The following is a 23175-nucleotide window of genomic DNA, read 5'->3' as shown; positions in this document are numbered from 1 at the left end:
CTCCCCCAACCTCCCAAAAATATAACCCCCTACATATTAAAAGCTATGCTTACACAGTAGTTTAAGAAAACATGATTTAAGTGTTTGAGCTACTAAGGAGAAAAAAAAAAGGAAATGGTTATTCCTACCGCAGGTTTTCTTTTTCTGGGGTTTAACTTTGTTTTTAAGTGTGCGTTGTTCCAAGGTTTAGGCTATGCAGACATATTTTATTAGAGGAAATTTCATTTTGTGTGAATTCAAAAATCAAGATAAGTGAATTTTGGGTGTATGCTAAATATAGCTTAAGTCCAGGTCTGTCAATTTTCTGCTTAATCAAACAAAAATCCTTTAGACATAAAAGAAAGTGTTACGTTGAAATATTTCATTAAGACTTCAAACATCTTTTTCTGTTCTAATTTCATCCACTTACGAATGTTCTTAAGTTCTGAGGCTAGGGAACATGCTTACAGGTGGAAACAAATAACAAAAGAACATAGAGCAGAGTCCTTAACTCGGAGATAAGGTTGCACAGCAAATATTAAGAATCTATTGTAGGATGAATCCACCTCAAATGTGGTGCAACTTGTATGTAACAGTATCCTCCTAGAAGTTCAAGTTCCCAGAGAGTAGTGATTTTTCCTTTTGGGACAATCAGCAGCATTGTAAATAGTCTGAAAAGAAGGAACACATTTAAACTTATAACAGAGGCTAGATGGCACAATATAAGGTAGAACATTTGCATGCCATCCCTTGCATCCTTATTTCCTTGCTTTTGTCTCTCAGAACTATGTACTGTGATGAAACTGCTGATGAATGCTCTGGAATTAATGTACATCAGCCCACAGCATTTGCTCACAAGTTACTTCAGCTCTCGGGCGTCTCTTTCTTCTGGGACGAGTTTCCTGCATCAGCAAAGTCCTCACCAGTGTGTTCAGCTACGCAGTTGGTAAAATGCAGTAAATTATATAAAGATGTAAAGTTAATCATGGATGAAATGTGTTGTATGATTACATATCTATGTAGTAGCCTAATAAGTATAGAGGAAGTGCACTCTGTTTAGACTAGTGCTTTGGTAGATCAGTGAGTGCATTCTTAACTCCTGTTGATCAGTAGTTCTCCAACTTCTGAGCCCAGCAACCCTTGGGAATTTGTAGGAGAAATACTGGTAACCTCTTTGATCAAATAATTCTGTTATGTAGGAGGGAAGATGATGAGTGTTAAAGAGCAAACTCACAGTATGTTAAAATGGGACTTATAACACTGGAATTTGTTTGGAAATTGAACTGTGGAAAAACTATTAAAGATTGTATCACTTCCTATAAATGGCTTAACACTTTGAGATTGCTTTTGCTTGTTTATTTCAAATTTGCTAATAAATGTTTGTCAGGGCAGGTGTCAGATTTCTAGTTATGTGAATGTATTTGCCCTTTCTATGCTTTTTAGGTTTATTTGTCATAAATATTTGTACTACTTTGACAAAGACTAGAATACAGACTATTTCCCTTTTTCCCCCTTGCATTTTAAAGGCAACCGAACCAAAGCTTTCACCTAGCTGGAACCCAAAAATTGTATATGAGCCACATCCACAATTAACAAGAAACTTGCCAGAAGTTCCTCCCTCTGACCCTGTACAGATTAGTAGGCTGATTGGGAGAATGGAGCTGAGTCTTACCTTAAAGCAAAATGAAGTACTTCCTGGAGCTAAGGTCAGCCATGGTTTTATGTTAGTTAACTAAATTAACAAGGTAAGCAAGTGTGTGTGTTTATCACCTGCAAAAATTTGAAAGGCCTTAGTTGGTAGTATTGTCTTTTTAATTTTGCTAAATTAAATTGCTTGCATCTAAAAATATGAAGAACCATTGACTAGAGAAGATTATTAAGAAATACATTGTGAAATGTATGGAAATAAATGTTTGAGCACCATGTGCCATTTTGTTCTGTTTACAAATGCGCAATTACCATGGGAGTTACTCAAAATGAAGTAATTAGACTGATATGTATACGTGGGATTTATTTTCTTTAGTAGACAAGCATGCTGATCTTTTCATACTCACAAATCCTAAAGCAACAGTAGAAGAGGTGACAGTAAATCATTTGGATGTTTTATTTAAATTACTTTCAAAAGTACAAGTGATAGATACACTGATGTACGTTTCATAAGAAGAGTCTCTATCTTAGAGACAGGTTTAATTCCATGTATTGCAGTAATTCCTAAGAGAATTACTTTGTTTTTATGGAAAGTCCTGTTGTTACCCGTTTGTTTTTTTTCCTTCGTGTAATAGAGGTACCAGATTTTAAAATGATAATAAAAGGATGGAGTGCCTGAATGACTGGTTTGAAACTCTTTATTTTGAAGTTTTTAAAATGATTAAATTTAATTAGTATATGATTAATCTAAAATGAATTTAAGAATGTGTACATTTGCAACTTTTGATTAAAGTTTACAATGATCAGATTATGATGTTACTTTTAAATTACATTAATTAAAATATTATTTTACTTTTGCAAAAATAAAGGCCAAAAAATCATAGTACTTCAATTTTATAGGTGTTTATGTAGATACATAACCATATCTGCATAAAAATTCTAATTTTAATTATAAAATTAGTTCTAAACTGCTGTTCAGTGTGGTGTTTGACATTTAGGGTTATAACATGCTCAAATACCTATACACAAGAGGAAAATGAGGGAAAAGATTTCAAAGTTTAAATAGAATATACTAGGTTGCAAAGAACGCAACATACACAGAGCAGAAACTACTTCAGGATTCTACAATGGGGAAAGTTGTCTTGCAACTGGTAGTTGAATTTTAAAGCTTTCTATTTGTTTAGTTGAGAAAAATACTTGATACAAAGTCTATTTGGCAATGGGCAGTTGATGAATAGGAAGATACTATAAATATACTTGGTGTGAAATGTGTAAATAGTCACGAGATATTACTAGCTCTTGCAGTAATCAGCTCTAGATTTACTAACAGCCAGGGATTTATTAAATGCAAGAGTTCTAAAGATTACCAACTCGTCACCTTTAAATAATGGTCTAAAGGGGAAAAAAACTCTTTAGTTCATGAGAACTCAAGATTTGAGTTGAGGGTTCAATATAACATTTCTCTAGGTGATCTATCTGTTCCTTAAAGAGAACACAGCACAACATTTTTGGCATGCTTCATGTTGTGAAACACTAGTGGGAGATCCTCTGAATAACATATCAGCTGATTTCAGCAGTATTTGCCTGATCATATTTTATTACTGGTTTTAGATACTCTGTTAAGTTCCAAAAGCAAGAAATGTTAATATGTTTTCTATAGTCCATAAAATATGCTTCACATTGACATAATTGATTATTGAGGGATTATTAAACAAATAACTATTGCTCAGAAATAGTATTAAAAAGTTTTCTTTCCAGGTTTTTGTTTTACGATTTTAGTCCCATTGCCATGTAAAATAGTTCTGTGCAATACTTAGTGATTAATAGCTGATGAGGGAAGCTTAAGGAAATTGTTTTAACTTTTAATATTTATAAAGATTTTTTTCTTTTTTTTCTTAAGTTGGATGTAGATGGACAGATAGATTCTATACACCTGTTCCTGTCACCAAGGCAGGTACATCTTTTACTGGACATTTTAGCAGCCATTGCTGGACCAGGCAAGTAAACCCTATATTAATGTTAAATATGTATTTGAGAAGGGCACTAAAGAGACCTCGTACAACAAACAGGCCCCTCAGACGAAGCTTAAAAATTGCTTTAACAGATTATGAATTAAAAATTCATTTATTTTTATTACATTAATTCCTAGTGGCCCAAATAAAAAACGCAAGCTTCATTTTTCCATATACTGTTTACATGTAATATCCTGGTCAAGTAACTTTTTGGTTACAATTTTTTCATTGCGTTCTTTGACCAAACTGATCCATCAGTCCAGCATCCTGTCTCCAAGTGACCAGAATCAAATACTTCAGTGAAAGGTGCAAGGAACAAATAATAGACCATTAGTCCTGTGAGCTATGTAACCATGAGCAACTTTTTTTTTTTTTTTCCTGAGAGGTGGACTATGTACGGACCTGCCTGGGTCAGGGCTCTGGGTGGGAGATGTGTGGGATAAGCAGGAGCTGTCCAGGTCAGGGCTTGATGGGAGACCCTTGTACATTGTGGGGTCTGGCTGGGAGACCTCAATGCTGCAGATTAGCTTGTGTACTCAACAAGAAGTCATTAATGGCTCAATAACTAGTTGGACAGAGGTATCAAGTGGGTTCCCCAGTAGTGATCTGTCTTGTGTCTGGTATCATTCAACATCTTCATTAATAACGTGGATGATGGAATTGAGTTCATGCTTAGCAAATTTGCAGATGATACCAAGCTGGGTGGAGTTAAAGACAATCTGGAGGCAGGGCTAGGATTCAGAATGAGCTGGGTAAACTGGAGAAATGATCAGCAGTCAGTCAGGTGAGATTTAGCAAGGACAAGTGCAAAAACCTTCACTTGGGACAAAATAATTGCATGCACAAATACAGAGTGGGGAAGGACTGGCTGGGATACAGTATTTTAGGGAAGGACCTGTGGGTTACAGTGAACCCTATGCTGAATATGAGCTAACTGTGTGCTCTTATTGCAAAAAAAAGCCAACAGTACGCAGGGTTGTATTAAGAGGAGTGTCACTTGCAAATCAAGGGAAGTGATTCTTCTGCTCCGTTCGGCACCGGTGAGGCCTTCCATGGAATTCTGTGTCCAGATTTGGCCCCTACACTTCAATAAGGATATAGACATTTTAGAGAGAGACCAATGCAGAATCACAAAAATTATTAGGGGCTTGAAAGGCAAGATTTATGAGAAAAAGATGAAAAAATTGGGGTTATTTAATCTGGAGAAGAGAAGGCTTAAGGGAAGATTTGATAACGGTCTTCAAATACCTGAAGGGAGATTACAGAAAGGATGCAAAGTAGCAGTAGCCTCAAGATGCAGCAGAGGAAATTTAGATTGGCGATTAGGAGAAACCTTCTGACTATCAGGATGGTCAAGCATTGGAACAGGCTACTTGGAGAAGTTGTGGAATCTCCATTCTTGGAAACTGTCAAGAACAGGTTGGACAGACACTTGGTTGGTTCCTGTGGTCCTATAAGAAATAGCATTTCCTTATATCTGTCTTAATCCACATATCCACATGAATAGTAACTTGTGTCCTGAAGCAGGAGAGTTTATCTTTTAGGCACTTTTTCTATCTTATTCTGCCTCATATAGTAGTGGATGCTTTCATTATTCACATAATGTACAATCCTTTTTTAACAAAAATGAAACTAATTTTACATCAGGTGTATAGCTAGCTATATTCCTACTGCTGGAAACCTAATTACTGTATTGATTTTGTTCATAATTTTAGGACTCTTGGAAGAATAATGGAAATATTCCATTCCTTTCATTAATTGGGGGCTGCGAATTGGAGTAATTTCTTATGAAAATATGGTAACTTTCTCACTAGTTGTTGAAGTTTTCTGTTGGAGATTTGGAAGAAAATTAGAAATTATTTCTTCATATCTTCTCTTTGAATTCAGAGAGCCCCAGTAGGATAGAATTGTCAAATAAAGATAGGAAGAACAGACCAATGCAACAGGAAGATGAGTATCGGATTCAGATGGAGTTGAAGCGTTACTTGCGAAAAGACTCTTTATCAGCAGGAGTATCATCTGAGCAGAGCTTTTATGAGACAGAGACAGCCAGAACGCCTTCTAGCCGTGGTGAGTTGTCAACTAGGCTGTCTTCCATACTAGGCAACATTATTCAAAATAATTTTGAACATCCTGTACTAAAGTACACTGACCTTTTGAGAAGGGGAACGTAATAGGGCTGTGCAATCTGCTTTTCAATTCGGCCGTTTTGGAGGGCAGTGATTCATTTTGTTGTATTGGATCACTGTCTTGTTTTGTTTCGCCCAAATCTCTTCCAAATCTGTTTCAAATGGGCTAGGAGTTTTGCACAGCCCTACTGCCCAGCTGGGCAGGGCTTGGGGCCGGGGGCTGCAGAGCCCCAGTGGGGAGCAGGATGCGGTCGTGAGTGGCTTGTCCAGGGGAGGGCTGCTGCTCTCTGTGCAGGCGAGGAGACCCCTGCACAGATCTCTGATGCCTGTCATGCAGGTTTGTGGGGCAGGGAAGCAGTGCAGAATGGCGAGCAAGCCTGCTGGTCCCTACTGCACAACTTGGCTCCACAGGGAGCAGAAATCTGGCGGGGGTCTTCTTGCCACTGCTGTACGCCCCGCGCTGCCCCAGATCTCTGCTCCCTGCGGAGCCAGGTCGCGCGACGGGGACTAGCACTGACCTGCCATGTGACCTGGCTCCACAGGAAGCAGAGATCTGCGCTGGGGTCTCCTCGCTGCTGCTGACCACCCCACACTGCCCCGGATTTTAGCTCCCTGCAGAACCAGGTCAAGCGGCAAGGACCAGTACTGCCCTGCCTCATGTCCTGGCTCCACAGGGAGCAGAGATCTGCACCAGGGTCTCCTTGCCACCATTGCCCGCCCCGCGCTGCCCTGGATCTTGGCTCTCTGCAGAGCCAGGTCACAGGGCAGAGACCAGCACTGCCTTGCTGTGCAACCTGGCTCTGCAGGGAGCAGAGATCTGCTCCAGGGTCTCCTTGCTGCCGCTGCCCGCCCTGTGCAGCTCTGTGTCATCAGGGCAGTGTGGGGCGGGCAGCAACGGCGGAGCCCCCCCGGCATGGATCTCTGCTCTCTGTGGAGCAGAATCACACGGCAGGGCAGCAGCGTACAGCTGTTTCCCTGCAAGCCCAACTCCAAAATTTTCCGAAACATTTCCGAAATGTTTCAGATGCCTTGTTTCGTTTTGGAGATGTTTCAGAGCCTTCCGTTTTGATTAGGATTCAGTGTTTTGGGCGCCAAAATGGCCTGAAACACCTCTGAAACAAAACAGCTGCTGAAATTTCGCACAGCCCTAGAACGTAACATAGAACTTCGTATAAAACTTTGTATGATCTATCATTAATTATAATATCAAATCAGGGAATTTAACTGCTGATTTTGTAGGTACTAATTTATATTTGATTCAACCACAGCATCTGTAGCAGTCTTATCAACATGATTAGATTGAAAAAATGCAGACGTTTTATATTTTATGCATACTTACCACATTGCTGCAATTAGATTTTTCATATTGGCTTGATCATGCATCCTTTTTGGAAGCCGTTTTGTGTGTGTGTGTGTGTGTGTGTGTGTGTGTGTGTGTGTGTGTGTGTGTGTAACTAGGGGGTTGGACTAGATGACCTCCTAAAGTTCCTTCCGACCCTTATTTCCTATGATTCTATAATTAGGCCCCAGGAAGATAGTACATTTATGAAATGTTGTAAATAATACGTTAGTCGATCTCTTATCTAGTTTAATTTGTTTCTGCAGTTATTTAATTTTACATTTGGTAACTAGAAATAATGTTCGTCATTAAAAGAACGTATAATTGATTGTATTTAAATTTCCCCTTAGAAGAAGAAGTTTTCTTCTCAATGGCTGATATGGACATGTCTCATAGCCTTTCCTCTCTTCCACCTCTCGGAGACCCACCAACTATGGATCTAGACCTGTCTTTAACTAGTACCTACACTACTACCCCAGCAGGATCTCCTCTGAGTGCTACAGTGGTATAGTATTAACTCTTAATATCTTGCTGGAGTAATGTTTTGTTCAACTTAATCATATTGTATATTTTCTTTCCTATTTAAATCTTACTGCAAAACTCTTAGAAAATATGAACTAAATCATGCATACAGCATTCTCCAGTTGTAATATCTTGCAAATTTATATGCATTTATTGACATAGAGCACATGTCTATGGGACAAGCAGCTCTGTCCATGCTAGCTTCTGAACTGGGAGACTATGTAGAAGCAAAGCCTATTAGCCCACCCTTAGTAATGCACTTGGGCAGCTATACTGTTTCTGGTTCAGGAGCTAGTGGCTAAGTACAGTCAGTCAAAAAGCCTGAGGCTGAATTGATTGTCTTCACAGGTTAGTCTAAGCTGTGTAGGTTGAACCAGTAAGCAAGTGAACAGACATTCACTTTTAATTCCAGAAATGTAGCCACATGTCTGCAGTGGCTCAGGCCTGAGTCTGAGGGGCACTAGAGCATGCCTCTCTGCTCTGCTGAGGCAGACAGCTTGGGCCAAGGCTAGCTGGCCCACCCTGCAAGAGGGATGGGGGTGATGGTTGTGGGGGTGGTGCAAAGCATCCTGGGATGCTAGGGGGCTGTAAGTTAACTTGAATCTGGAGGGGCTCTGGGACAAGTTCAGTGAACTGATTTAACCTTTAGCAGTTAAATCTGATACTACATCCATCTAGGCTGATCTTAAACAGGTTTTGGACACTTTGAAAGTGGTTTGTATGCACTGAACTTCCATTGTGTTACAGATTTGAACCGGTTTCCAGTCACTTACACTGTTTTATGTGTAATTTCTGTCCCTAGCCAATGTGTGCAGAGCCAGCATGGCTTCTCTCACTGCATAGACATCGCCAGCATCACACCCTAGCTTTCATAAAGGAATAAAGATGCTAAGTAACTTGCAGCATGTTGATTTTTGATGGGGTTAACAGATCCAAAACTAGAATGTATCCTTTATTTCTTACAGCTTTGTTATATCCTTTATTAGTAACAGAACCTTGTAATACCCATATCCTCCCAACTTCACGTTTAGGTTTTTTAATATAGATTACATGACCAGAGATCAAATAAAAATGCACAAAATGTGATATTGTGTAAATTAACCCATAACCCAACAAATAATTATTGCAGCTAAGATCACCCCTGCTTAGTCATTAAGCGCACACTTAAGTTAACTGCTGAATAGGAACCAGAGAAGGCAGTTCTGGTTTCCCTAGGTTAACGGAACCTAAGCCTGCTTGGATGGAAACTTTTATCCCCCTTTCAAAAATAGAAGTGTGTGATCATGATAGAACTCAAGAACATAGTTTGACACCAGATACGTAATCTAGGCATGCTGTAGTTTAATGTACCATCAAAATAATGTGCCAGAAAGCTGCTGTTGGTAGTATAGATGTATTTTTTCTTTGTTTTTCTGTTGCTGTTTGTGTTAGACTGATGTTTGTGAGCTCTTGTGTTATGAAAGTGTCATATCAATTATCTTCTCATTTTAGCTTCAGCCAACTTGGGGTGATTTTCTGGATCAGAATAAACATGAGCCACCACCACCAAGAGGTTCATCACTTGCACCCAATATAGTTCACCAACCACCCTTAAGAAGGACTTGTAAGTAAAACACATGCTTGGCTTCCTAGTCGCTTTGTAACACTAGATGGGGTTTTTTTATTGATTGTTTTGAAATTTGATATGAAGACATAAAAATTAAGAGGACTAAAATGTCATGTATCCTTTTCTTCTTTTGGTTCCTCAGAATGTATTGTTTTTCTCTCTTTAGTATGTTTTAGAAGTATATGCAAATGCTGTACTTTATTACAAAAGTACCTACGGCCTCTCTTTTCAGAAGTGAGTTAGACCAGATATGAGTTGTTTGGGAGAGTTGGCCAAATTTACCAATGAGATAAAGCAGGCTAATTTCAGCAAAGAAGTGTTAATTTTCTGTATTTAAATAGAGGTTCAGCTTATTGCAAAGGCCCAGATTCTATTCCATCCATTGGGTGCCTAATTGGATGTAGGTGTCTATGTGCAATCTTGTTCCCCCTTGCTTGAGTCCCTTACTAACTAAAAGATGGGTGGGTCCTTCTTCCTCTTTTGCTTTTTGTGACAGTCTTAAGGTTAAGATCATGGTGCATTACAAGAGTATGTGCATTAACAGTTTTTGAGGGACTCAAACTAGATGGAATAGGATCATACTTAAGGGTCTAAGTATACTTAGGTGCATAGTAGGTGGAATTGGATCTGGTCTGTAGGATACATTTGCTTTTTATTATGATTTGTATGTTAGCTGTGTTTCACTGTTTATATAGTACTGAAGACTTCCATGTTTTGATAAATGTTTTACATATATTTGCTGTTATTGACAAATAGCTTTCAGTGACAAATTTAACTTAATTTTGTTTCAGCCATTCCATCCCGATCTGTTTCAGTGGATGAATCCAGACCTGAGCTGCTTTTTAGACTGGCTGTGGGGACTTTCTCAGTATCTGTACTACATATTGACCCTCTGCCACCACCTGAAACTTCACTGAACATTAACCCCTTGACACCAATGGCATTGGATTTCTTTACCCGAATAGAAAAGATTGATCCAGTTAAGTTTTCAACAGAAGATTTTATGTCCTTCCGGGAAGTGTTTGCAGAGGCTTGTTCTCATGACCACCTTAGGTACAACTTTATTTATTAATTAATAGAGCAAACAAAGAACTAAATATTCTTTGACTAAGCTTTGACAATTTATTTCCATTAATACTTGAAATGTAATGAGTATATTCTTTTTTATTAGATTTTAAAATAGTCATGGACAGTATGAGATCCAAAATTCAGAATACCAGAAAGAGAGAACTGTGTGCATAACTCAGATGTCTTTTCAGGCAAGGTGGATCAAGCAAGGAGCAAGTTATGAAACCAAATCTACATGGTGCACAGGAATAAATCAAGATGTTTCAAATACTTTGTTCCTTAGAAACAATTGCACTTTATGGGAATACACTCATTACAAAAGTGATTTGGAGGTTTGTTATTTGTAATGTGGTTTCACAGTTATGCAAAATGTGATAACAATAGGGCAAGGAAGAAATTTGAACAATATTTGCAAAAGGTTAGGAAGCAATTTTTCTTTGACACAGTAGTCCTATATCATGGCTTGGCAATAAAAAATAAGGATTTTATTTTTCACTCTAAGCTTTAGGTATTTAGCACTGAAGAAGACCAAACAACAGAGTAGGTGGATTCCAATATTTTGTTAATGCCAGAACTGTTTACAGTCATCCTTGTATTTCTTTGAGTTATATCAACTGTTTATGAACTGTCAAAGTTATTGTAGTTATCCACATTTTATATTTTATTTATTTATTTATTTATTTATACTTTCATTTTTCATAACAGATTTATAGGTAGTGGCATCAAAGTGTCTTATGAACAAAGACAGAGGTCTGCATCTCGATGTTTCAGTACAGATTTATCCATTGGGCAAATGGAACTTTTGGAATGCCTTTTCTCTACTGATTCCCATTCCGTTCAACCTCATTATACAGAGGTAATTAAAGTTACCTGATCTTACCCAAGCACACTTGAGTGACTGAAATAACTAAGTAGAGATGTTTTCAAGGATATAGTCCTTGTCTTATTTTTGGAAGGGTTCCAATTGCTAAATGATTTTTTGTGTTATAGTGACTCTGGGGTTTTAAAATTGACTCTCTGGTTTTAAAATTTGATTTGTTTTAACTGAAAGCTCTGCTCATGAATCAAGATGGTTTCATATTCTGTCACCGAAGAGCTCATCTGATATGACAGAAATGTGAAATAAAAAAAAAAATAGTTGGGGAAATTAGGTTAAAAATTTCACAGACAGTGCTGCCTAATGCATCAGCCAGTTAAGCAGCAAATAGATTTGCTTAGGTGACGTTTAACTTGATTCCACCTCACGTCCTCACAGATGGAGGTGAGCCATAATATAGCATTTCTGATAGTAATCCTAGTGGCTGTCATTCAGATGGAGTATTCCCTCTGCTCTCTGCTGTTGTTTTGATAGTTGAGTACACCCATTTTTGTAACCTCAAATGCAAGGTTCAAGGCTCTAAATACCAAAATCGGAACTTGTAAGTATTGGATCTGTAGCCATCAAACAAGTAGCTGAGCTCTGGATTGGCTTGCAGCTTGTGTTGGGGCCATATGGTTCGGCTGGCTGTGGGGTTCCTTCTCTTGCTTTTAAGTAGAATTTGCCCTTTCCTATTCTTGGGGTTTCTTTCTTTTTTTTAAGGAAAAAGATCTTTTAATTACTTTTAACTACGTTCTTTTTTTTTTTTTATTTTGAAGCTGCTAACATTTCATTCTGAGAGAGAAAATGATTCACATCCTACTTCATGCCTTCAGCTCCATTATAAACACTCAGATAATAGAGGGCCTCAGGTAAGTTTGGAAAGAAAAAATGACTTTGAAGTGTTATTGATGCTCTGCTGTAATATCTTTCCTCTAAAGATATAACAGTTGTTAATATTAGTAGTTTGCACAGAAAGTTGTTTGCAAAAATCCTTAGTATTGGCTTTTTAGGTTTTTATTTTATAATGTTGTTGAGGATGTACTTTTTTTAGGGTAGTCAAGGAAGACTGAGCTCTGTTCCACAGAAAGCAGAATTACAAGTCAAATTGAATCCAGTGTTCTGTGAACTGGACATCAGTATTGTGGACAGACTAAATTCTTTGCTTCAGCCACAGAAACTAACCACGGTGGAGATGATGGCATCTCACATGTATGCTTCTTACAACAAACACATTAGTCTGGTGAGTAAAGTGTCATTTATTTGTGTGCTTCCTGGTTGTACATGGCAGTTGCAAGTGGAAAATGCAAAGATGGATTTAGCTTCATAATGGCACATCTATATCGATATCTAGCTACAGAGTGAGATGGAATTTTAAGTCTTTAATGTGTTATCTTTCCAGAAAATCATTGAGTAATTTGGGTTGTACTGGGTGCTAATCAGCCCTAATCTGAATTGATAATCTTTTGTGTACTATCTTAATCCAAATCGTTGCTTGACTGAAAGAATAATAGTAATAATAATCATCATCATCTCCCTAGAGGTAGTAACAAATTAGAAAGGCTTGTTTGTCTCTGTTCAAGGTTATCAGTAGACTGCCAGATGGGCTAACGATATCTTCTATGTAATTGGGTTTAGTGGGCAGATTGGGTTTTAAAAAGACATAATGTGGGATACATGCAGCTAGTTAATTATACTGCCATCACTCCATATGAAATGAAGCTATTTGTTGCTGTAAAAAAAATATTCTCCAAAATTGACTTTAAGATGGAGCAAAAAGCAGCAGTGAATGAATTGAGGGAATTGCTCTGTTTCAAATTCCTTACCTATATATTTATGACTTTAAAGTTTTATACTGTTTAATGGTAATTCATTTTTATAACTAGCTGTATAAAATCTTAAGAGTATCAGTTCTAGCAGTCAATTTCTGTATATTTCATTTAAAGTAGTGGGTGAAAAGGCTTGTGATTTTTTTTTTCAACTTCTATAGCTTTTATTTTAAAAGCTATATCTCTAGTTAAATTTGTTTTTCATTTTATTTCTTTTAGCATAAAGCCTTTACTGAGGTTTTTCTGGATGATTCACGTACACCTGCAAACTATAGAATTTCAGTCCAAGTCACAGCACCAGCATTAGATCTTTCTGTTCGCTTCCCAATACCTGATCTACGGTCAGATCAGGAAAGAGGACCATGGTTTAGAAAATCGCTTCAGAAGGAGATCCTTCATCTTGAGTTTACAGATATGGAATTTAAGACTGAGCTTATAGGAGGTTCAACCCCAGAACAAATTAAATTGGAGCTTACCTTTAAGGAGCTAACTGGTAAGAAATACAGTTGTCATGCTAATGCTAAATATATATATATATATATTTATTGCAAAACAGCCATTTAGTTGAGACAAAGATCTTTTGGGAACTGAAACATTCAGAATTTCTGCCTGCCTTGAGAGGGTAGTTTTGGTTTTCTGTAATAAACTCCAATAGAAATCAGTGTGGGTGTCTTAGGGAAACACAAAGCTGAATCAAATTTTCAAATAAGCATGGTGTTTTTTTCTTGCTTTTTATTTTATAATTAAGGCCTTGAGTTCTAGCTGAAATATACTGAGACCTGTAGGCAAAATAGAGGCTTTCTGGCTAATAAGGTAGTGAGGTGGCTAATCACGTAAGTCTGAAGTCAGGCAGAAGTAGGGTACCATAGGCCCTTCAGATGTTCATTTGTTGTTATGGGAAATTTGTGTGTATCCCACAAGTGGTAAAATGTGAAGTGTTAAAGGGATTTGTCCTGGGAAAAGCATGGCCAATCTGCCACAAAATGAGCAGATCCACAACAAAGAAGTGCCTGATTTAAACAGCAGCTTCTTTGCTGTGGTGGGACAAATTTAGCATTGGGATTGGTGGCTCTTCCATCAACAATCCCACAGTGCTCTGCTGTGCCTCCCCCTAGCTTGGAGAGGGAAGGGAAGGAGAACAGCTGGCTCCCTGCCAGCCCTCCTGGCATGAGCTGGCAGAGGTGCTTTTAAGTTGCCTTGTCCCTGTTTCTGCTTTGGAACAATAGCCCCTGCCCCAGCAGTTCCATCCCTACCTAGTCGGGGAAACCTGCGTTTCTCCAGGTATGCAAACAGCCCAGCACCATGGAGCCATTTCCCAGTGCTCGGCTACTCATGTGTCCTTTATACTTTCTGGTGCTCCAGCCTTGTGTCCTGTGGAGCAGCAAGCAGAACTGCCCCCCCACCCCCCCCCCCCCCCCCCCCCCCCCCCCCCCCTTGGGGTGTGGAGATGCAGCCCTGGTTAGGTGTAGCAAAGTCCTCCCTGCAAGCAGCAACAGGGCTAATGAGGGTTTTTTCTCCCTTTCCCCCCGACCCCTCATCAGCTCCTGCTGCCACTTGCAGGAAGTCCCTTCACCTTTGCCTCCAGTGCCAGTGGCAGCAGCAGAAACTGATCAGGGCAGAGACCCCTGATCAGCCCATATTGCCTCAGGAGCCTTGCAGAAAACCCCATCACTCTGCATAAGGTGGATGGATGAGGTAGGCAACCCCGCTTGCCAGCAGGGGTGAGAAGACTGCCAGAAAATTGGGAACATTAAAGAGTTCCTGGGCTTCAGCCAGTTCTGGGGCTGCTTAGGAGCCTGGAACTTTAAAGGGCTTGCAAGCCTGTCAGTGATCTAGTTTGGGAGCCCCTTAAAGCTCCCTGGAGAACAAGCTAGAGAGTAGCCCCCTCTTACCTTGTGCTAGAGAGTGTCATGCGTTTGTGGCATTTCTCACCAGGGGACTTTGAAGGTTGAGCTGCCTGTAGCACTTTGTTTTGTAGTGCTACAAATTAGATGGGGTTCAGAGCAGCATGACTGTCTACTTTATCAGATGCTAGGAATGAACTTGAAGGGTACATGGACTTGGACAGGTTGGTTAAAAACTTGGAGAACCCATTCATAGAATCTGACGGAATAGGCTATCAACTATGAAAATTCATGCCTCTGAACCAGCTGATCTCTTTGGTGCCAGTCTTTCCTACCTTCCACCTGCCTGGCTGATAACATGTGACCACTTAAAATGTTATGGTGTTGCAGAGTGTTGTTCAGGACTTCCCAAATGTATTGGGAACAGCAAATATTATAAGTTTTAGTTTGGTTTGGTTTGGATAGAAACATTTGTCTCATCTCATTAAAAAAAATCAGTAAACTTAAGGCTAAAAAATATGCCTGAATCTGAAAGATTCTCATTCCAGATTAAGCTTTGAAAAAAGCTAGTGTAGCTCACTCCTGGATGGAACATGTCCAGAATGAAACCATCTAGTTGATAAAATTTTGTCGTTCCCAAGACTTTTGTAAAATGAAAGGTGTAAGCAGGGAGCATGAATTCTAAAAACTTGTTACAAAACAAATGTAAGACGGGGCCTTCATACTGCTTTGACACTTCAAATTGGTTTCCCACTCATGATCAGTGTAGGTTGAGTTGCTAGACTGAGAGACTCAAAAATGATCCTTAAGGGAAAAAAAATAGTATTTTCCAGTAAGCATCTCACTTACTAAAAAGCCCCAAAGGAAGACTAAAATAAAGCATATAACTGGTGTCTTAATGGATTGGTAGATGCTCAGGGAACTTTATTGCTTTTAGTGAGGACTAATTCTACGTGGTGTAAGTTTGTTTAGAGAAGAGACACTCTTTGTCAATCATTTGCTGTTTCATAGAGGAAAATTCTAGCACTTGTAACATAGTATAGTGATACCATAAGTATAATTCAGACTCTGATGTATTTTAGTGGATGAGTGGGTAGACTCTGACCTGACAACATTTAACCTTTCTATATACTTTTCTCTTAAGGCTTGTTTGAAGAAGACAAAGCAGAATCTTCGGTAAAATTTTTTCAAGTATGCAGTGGCATAGATGGAGATCTGACAACCTCTGACAACTTTGACTGGCCTCGGTAAAATAATATCTTTCATTTTTCAACATAATGTTTTTAGTTGCTATCTTTTTTCTTCTAAAACCAACTTGGGCTGCCCATGTGATATTTGCCTTAAACACATCAAGAACAGTATAAACATGTTGCTACTGAGCACCATAACTGATTGGAACCTTATTCAGAAAAAACCTAAGACCTTTATTAGTGGATTATGACCTCTGAGATGATGAATAAATCATAAATTGTCTTCTCCCTTTTGGAGGGGGAAAGCTAGGTGATTGGACGATTTCACAGGAAAACAGCTGAGAGGCTGCTGGGCCAAGGAAGTGGCAATATGGGAATCTAAAGTGGGTCATTTTAGGGCAGGGGGAATGTTAGGTGGTGGAATTGCAATTATTTTTAAATGTTAACAATCAGGAAATCAAATGAAGACATCTGTGCAGTCAGCCTTGCTACCTCCAGTAAAACCTTCTAATGGCTTGTCTTTCATGGCTTCATTCCTTTGCCTTAAAAGGCTTAGATACTATTGAGCAGGAAGAGAACCCAATTTTTTGTTATTCCTATTTATTTTTTCTTAATTGAGGTACCTGGTATTCTTAATTGGGGTACCTGGACCTGCTTGCGCCTGGCCAGGTGGCTGCTAGGATGTCATGGAAGGTTTCCCTTAGGTTTCTAGGAGGGGAGTGTGTGTTAAATGCCTAGGCAGCTGATTTGAATTAGGTGGGTAGAACAGCGTGGTGATTAGACTAGCTGACTGATGAGGGGACTCAGAGCCAGTATTTCACCTCTTCACTTTATTCTGGTGTTACTTCACTGCCACCTCCTCCTGGCTGGAATTCAGAACGGAGAGGATTGGGAGTGAAGTCGGAGAGGCTTCATATTCAGTAAGTAATGTATTAGCCCCAAGCAGCAAAAAGGTGCATATGCTGCCTTCTTGCAGTGCAGCCAGATGTGTAAGGGTGCACATCAGCTGTGGGAATGAGTGATGTGAAGGCCAGATACATGACACTTGACAGCCCTGGTTACTGATGTATGCTTTTAAATCCATTTAGGAGGTTTTGGGTTGTTTTGTTTGGGGGTTAATAAAATAGACTTTTCTTAGAGTTTGGGTGGCCTCTCATGTAAAAGCTTAAAAATTTCATCCATTTTGTATCCTAGTCATCATTTCCTTTATCCTCTTATTTCTTTAAGTGATTGATAAACATGGGAGTAAAGTAAAACTCTGACATAGGAGATTGATTTATAAATATTAAGCCAGGAGTGTCAAAGATATGGTCCGTGGGCCATATCCATGGAGCTCTCATCTGCCCTGTGGTGCTGCCTGTAGGTCTCAGCTGCCCCATATGCAGATGAGTTTGATACCCCTATATTAAATTGTTGGTGCAAAGCCAGAAAATTTGAGCTAATATTGAAACTCTTGTGTCTGTGTAATTCATCTTATATATTACATGAGAACACTTAATGTTCACTTTGATATAAGTAGTAGTAGATATACCACGAAGGCCTGACAAATGTAGCTACATAAATTAAAGAAGCAATTTCAGCATGCACTTGAATGTTCTCTTTCGCCTTGATTTATGCCAGATGCACTTTTTTGGATGGAAGTTTACAGTGCCATATTTTATTTTGCATCATGGTACCTAGATGCATGTAATAATAAATGCGTGTATTTCAATATATTACCCTGTATATATGCACACTCAGGCTGATTCACAAAAATGCACAGACATCTTTCTTGACATTTTTTTCTAACATTTCATTTTTCATGATCTTTTCAATATCAGGATTGTGCTTAAAATAAACCCACTAGCTGTACACTCCATTCTGGAAAGGATAGCACCAGAAGAAGAGGAAGAGGGAGATGGTAACTTTCAAGAGGAAGAGGAAGGGGGATCTCATTCTCTCAAGGATGTCTGTGATTTTAGAAGACCAGAGCCTTCCCCTTTTTCTTCTCGTAGGGTCATGTTTGAAAATGAAGAGGTAAAAAAAATGTTATTGTAGGTGATGGACTTATTGTCGATAAAATGGAAAAGCCTTTCTGATTTATATAGTTTCTGTCCAAAAAAGTCCTTAACAGCTTGACAGGCTTTTTTTGGTTTGGTTTGGTTTGGTTTTGCAGATGGTCATGCCAGGAGATGCAGCTGAGATGACAGAATTTCAGGAAAAAGCAATCAGCAATTCTCATTATGTACTGGAACTTACATTACCAAATGTTCACTTAACACTGCCAAACAAGAGCTTTTATGAGAAACTTTACAATAGGTGAGTATAAACATTAGTTTACTTGGTTAGTATGACCTGTATTTTTGTTACTGTGCTTGTTCATAAGAGCATTAAATCTGTAGCCATAGCAGGAATTAGTGTGTTATATAATGTTAGCATCATTCTGTAAGAATGTAAGGTTTTCTATAAAAGCTCTTCTAAGTTATCAGAAAGAGGTAGTAACAATGTTAGTTAGCCAGATGACAGGGTAGAGTCGCACCTTAGAGACTAAGTGAATCAGATATTCACTGATTCTCTGATTCATTTAATCTCTTAAATTGCACCTTTACCTTGCCTTCTGCCTAAACTATCAGAAGTGTAGTTAAGCCTTATCCCTCCCCATTAGCTAAGCAGCCAGCCATGCAAAATAGTTTGACACATCTTTTTTAACAGAAAATAGGCTTGTGTTTTGCTTTTGCCGAAGACCCCTTTATTTGAAGTGCTTACACTTGCATACTATTTTTGGATATTTCTTCATATATAGATCATCATTAGATTCTCTTCCCTTCACAGACACCAGGAGGCAGAAGAAAGAAAACATGCATTTAATTTGTGTGGTTTTAACACTACCATTAAAAAGGAAATGAAATTACGAGTGGAAAGGATAGACATTACTATAGGAGTTACTATTGGATTCTACAGGGAAATAACATTAAAATCGAATTAACAAATGACATGCATATATCTAAACTAAATTTATTTAACTTTAGTTTTGAAAAATTAGAGATACTGTGCCCTTTTGATCTCAGCCACCCCACACAAGTATGACATCTCTGAGTAAACTGAACCATGAATTAACTACTCGGGCCTCTTTGCTTAAAACTTCACTTCTGCTTCAAGCAAAATCTTTTTTCAGATTCTCTAGCAGACTTTTTCTTAACCCAAGAAATTGTCCCCCCTGCATATTGCCTGGACACTAGGAAGTAATCACAATAATTTCTTCAGAATATAATAACTGAACAGGGTCAGAATTCATTTAAAGAGTTTGTACCGCACCACTAAATACTGAACTTGGTGTCTGATGTTTGTATGCATCTAATCAGATATTAATAATAAATAAAGGGAGCAGAATTTTATGCTTAGTTTCATGCTTAATGACATCTTATCTCTTTTTTTATTAATATGTTACTCCAGTTTGGCTCTTGAACTTTTTCTCATCCTTTTACAGACTGTGTTGTATAAATTCTGTAAAAGACTGTTACACAATTAGCTTTAAGTCAAGTGGGAAAATAGTCAGATGATCAATGTAGTAATAACATATTTTTCTTTCTAGGATCAGCAATGATTTATTATTGTGGGAACCTACAGCCCCGTCTCCTGTAGAAACATTTGAAAATATTTCATACGGCGTTGGACTCTCAGTGGCCAGCCAGTTGATCAATACTTTTAATAAAGACGGCTTTAGTCCATTTAAATCTGCAATACATTATGGTAATGTACTTTATAAATATTGTAGCACTACAGAGGTACAAGACACACTTGGCTGAAACTATTGTTGATAAGGGGAAAGCTTGCATTGTGCAGTAAAGGAATTACACATCCTGAAAAAATAAATGTAAATTATTTTTTATCAGCATTTCATATTGACTGAAATATTCTTGTGAAATTTGAATTTTATTAAAGATAGAAAAATATTGTATACTTGCCATTGCTAATGTGGGCATGTTAGTGTCAAGCCATTTTGTTGTTTTTTTCTAGTAGATGATGAGAGTGGATCTGAGGAGGAAACTCTGCAATATTATTCTACGGTTGATCCAAACTATCGTTCACGCAGGAAGAAGAAGCTTGAATCACAGAACAAGAACACACAGAGCTTTCTTTCTGTTCTGTTAAATGTTAACCATGGATTAGTGTCAATATTCACAGATGTAAAGGTGAGATGCTGGAAATGGCAAGCTAAATCTGGCTGAGTTTTCTTCCAGGCATGGTGTATAAGTCATGGTATTACTTTTTTTGTCCAGCAGCTTTCATGCCATTTGTTACATTATTGCTTTTGGGAAATGTTATTATACAAACAGGAAAAAAATTTAAAAAGCTGTATGAACATCCTTCAAGTGTCTTAGTATCATAATCTTAATATTACAGTTAAAGTTGTAACTTAAGTTACTGTCGTTCTATAATATTTTAACATAATTGCATCATATTAGATCTGAGAAACTAAATATGGATATAAGAGTAGTGAGTGGTATGTTGCATTATAATATCCTAAATGACAACAAAATATCCACAAGTTGTGATATCTCTCTTTGATTTTTTTTCCTTCAGGAAGATGATGGAAATATACTGGAAGGAAGGCATGGTGAATTCTGGTTTGAGTTTAAGAGTGGCTCATTGTTTTGTGTGACTAAATATGAAGGTTTTGAAGACAAACATTACATCTGTCTTCATTCTAGCAGCCTCAGTTTATATCATCAAGGTAGGAAATTAACATTTCATTGCATAAAAATTTGATGCAAGGCTAAGTAGTGGTAAAAGTTTAAGTTCTTTTGGGCAAGGAAATATTTTTGTTTGTAAAGCATCTAGAGTAATGGAGTCCTGCTGTATGTTACCATTGTTCAAAGAAGCCTGAGTCATAAGTAAAAATAATAGTAACTATGTTTGCTTTGGAAACTGTCTATCATAAAACTGCTTCAGCATCTGCTGGTCTTTAAAAGATTTGTGGGCCTCCAGCAGCATATCCTCAGAAGCTGTTCTGTCTTCCAAAATGTTTTTTTCCCGTTTATTAATTGCTATGTAATTCCAAAAAAACCCCAAACAACTCAGTCCATACCCTTTGAACTTCTATAGCAGAGTTCTTTCTTGGCTACCGAAATTGCAGTCAGACACTAGAGAATTTTAAGTAGTCTGCATGGCTGATAGGTCCATTCTCTTCCTCTTGAAACAATGAAACTATCAGCTATAAGATTTCCTCTTCAGGTAACTTCAAACTAATGGCAGTGGGGTTTAGAGACCGTCAGTGTGTAGATCTCTATTTCAGCAGTCATTGGAGGGTTGGAAGTACATCTGGCACCATCTGTCATGATCAGAAGAAGATGTATAACATTAACCTAACTATCACTAACTCTCTAGGGAGAGAGACTACACGAACGGAAGTTTTCCTTGTCTTCATGTTTGAACTTTGGTTTCTATTTTGCTAATAATATGGCAAAGTTAATTGCTATTGATTGTTGTAAATGTTGGAGAACATTGGAAACCTCTCCAGTGGGATCCGCAGTTTTAATTGTGCATTGCTGACTATATTTAATAATAATTAAAATAATAGCCAGGAAAAGGGAAAAGGATTTCCATTAGCCTTATCTAGATCACAATTTTCTGACTACATCTCTATGCAGGTATGGTCGATGGAACTGTTCCTTCATCTGAGATACGCCTGCCTAGTATGATACATCCCCATTGGTTAGAACCTACCATTTATTTTTCTGAAGAAGATGGTCTCTGCGGGACGTCTTCAGATGGTGTGGGAGTGGACTGTTTAAGTATGCTCTCTGTTGCAGTGAAAATCCAGTCTGATAAACTGGAAAGCAATACAAAGGTATGTGTTTCCAAAGATTAGCTTCCATGTATTGTCCAGGTTTTTTCAGTTTGCATAAAAGATTTACAGTGTTCATACATTTTTGTAAAGGCTATCAGTAGACAGAAATAACTTCAAATTTCTATTTCCATTATAAACTTGCTTTTGTAGTTTATAGAAATTTGAATGTTTTAGGTATATTATACAACCATACTAATATGCCTTATGGTCATGTTACTTTGTGCGTGCCGTTTAGCAGCGCAACAACCTTTGTATATTTCCTGACCCTGGCTGTATGACTTTTCTTTAAAGGATGATACTTTTTGCTCAGTTAGCCACGTTTCCCTTATCTAGACTTGCCTTCCCCTGACTCTGCTTTGCCTCCATGTTTGAGCAGTGACATACAGGTGTTTGGGGAGGGAGGTCTGGAGTTTCTTGATGAAGCTTCTTGGTATTTTTTAGTCTGCATATTACTGTGCACAATATAACAGTGTTCTTGATACAGTCAAAGATAATCTGTGGATGATTTTAAAAATATAGATATTGGTACATCATTAGGATAGTGCCATCTTTCTGAAACTCTTGCTTCCTGAATTCATAGTTGGATCTGATCTTTCACCTATTGAAATTAGTTCAAGTCTGAACTAATATAGGACGTAGAAGATCAACAATTACACTGATTGAAAACTGGGGTAGGAGGAAGAGGGAAGCTTACTTGCATTTTGGGCTGATCTGTTATAATTGTTCCATGTGTTTGTTCCTGTCCCACAATAAGTGAAAGCTAAACCACATTTATTTAGTAGTTCTTTCATTTCAGTGGTAGTTGCCCTGATTTAGCTTATTTTACTATAGGAAAGGAACGAACACTTGAAACAGTTAAAACAGATTTGCTGACAAGAGGTAAGTCCTTCCTCATTGTATAATTGTTTTATCTGTTTACAGTAATGCACCCCAGTATTGCATAAACTCACTTGTAAAACTTTTCTGTGCAGGAATTTCTAGTTGCTGTAGGACTAAGAGGAGCCACTCTGCAGCACAGGGTATTGCCTTCAGGCCTAAGCTGGCATGAACAGGTCAGAGAACTGAATTTTGTTGATTTTATATTAAAGTAAAGTTTCACTACTGTAAGTGTTAAATTAACGATTGACCTAACCCTTGGTTAAAAAAAAAAAAAATCTAGCCTTTGAGCTTTTCGTTTGACTAAGCATCACTGTCTCATTCTGTTCTTAGAAATGTAGTGGCTCTTTTTGGATATTAATTTCTGTCTTTCATAGATTCATAGACGTTAGGGTCGGAAGGGACCTCAATAGATCATCGAGTCCGACCCCCTGCATAGGCAGGAAAG

General features: G+C 38.2%; 1 protein-coding gene across 3 annotated transcripts in view; it reads left to right on the top strand.

The window, feature by feature from the left end:
- The window catches only part of ATG2B (autophagy related 2B), a 76356-nt gene that overhangs the window by 13573 nt on the left and 39608 nt on the right, over positions 1-23175 (top strand). For 2 of the 3 annotated variants that reach the window (XM_025202330.1, XM_014519259.2), the window contains exons 5-23: positions 763-925; positions 1506-1685; positions 3527-3623; positions 5526-5708; positions 7457-7611; positions 9120-9231; positions 10026-10287; positions 11008-11158; positions 11938-12030; positions 12213-12401; positions 13207-13480; positions 15976-16078; positions 17842-18037; positions 18177-18319; positions 19593-19750; positions 20018-20193; positions 20585-20735; positions 21652-21851; positions 22823-22903. In XM_025202330.1, the coding sequence (XP_025058115.1) occupies positions 763-925; positions 1506-1685; positions 3527-3623; positions 5526-5708; positions 7457-7611; positions 9120-9231; positions 10026-10287; positions 11008-11158; positions 11938-12030; positions 12213-12401; positions 13207-13480; positions 15976-16078; positions 17842-18037; positions 18177-18319; positions 19593-19750; positions 20018-20193; positions 20585-20735; positions 21652-21851; positions 22823-22903 (3067 nt within the window). The remainder of the gene's footprint in view (positions 1-762; positions 926-1505; positions 1686-3526; positions 3624-5525; positions 5709-7456; positions 7612-9119; positions 9232-10025; positions 10288-11007; positions 11159-11937; positions 12031-12212; positions 12402-13206; positions 13481-15975; positions 16079-17841; positions 18038-18176; positions 18320-19592; positions 19751-20017; positions 20194-20584; positions 20736-21651; positions 21852-22822; positions 22904-23175) is intronic. The other variant, XM_025202329.1, reaches the window with a different exon arrangement.

Source organism: Alligator sinensis, unplaced genomic scaffold (genome assembly GCF_000455745.1).
Source record: "Alligator sinensis unplaced genomic scaffold, ASM45574v1 scaffold624_1, whole genome shotgun sequence".
Taxonomy (NCBI): domain Eukaryota; kingdom Metazoa; phylum Chordata; order Crocodylia; family Alligatoridae; genus Alligator; species Alligator sinensis.
Note: the sequence above shows the minus strand (reverse complement) of the source record. Positions and strands in the feature narration are given on the sequence as shown.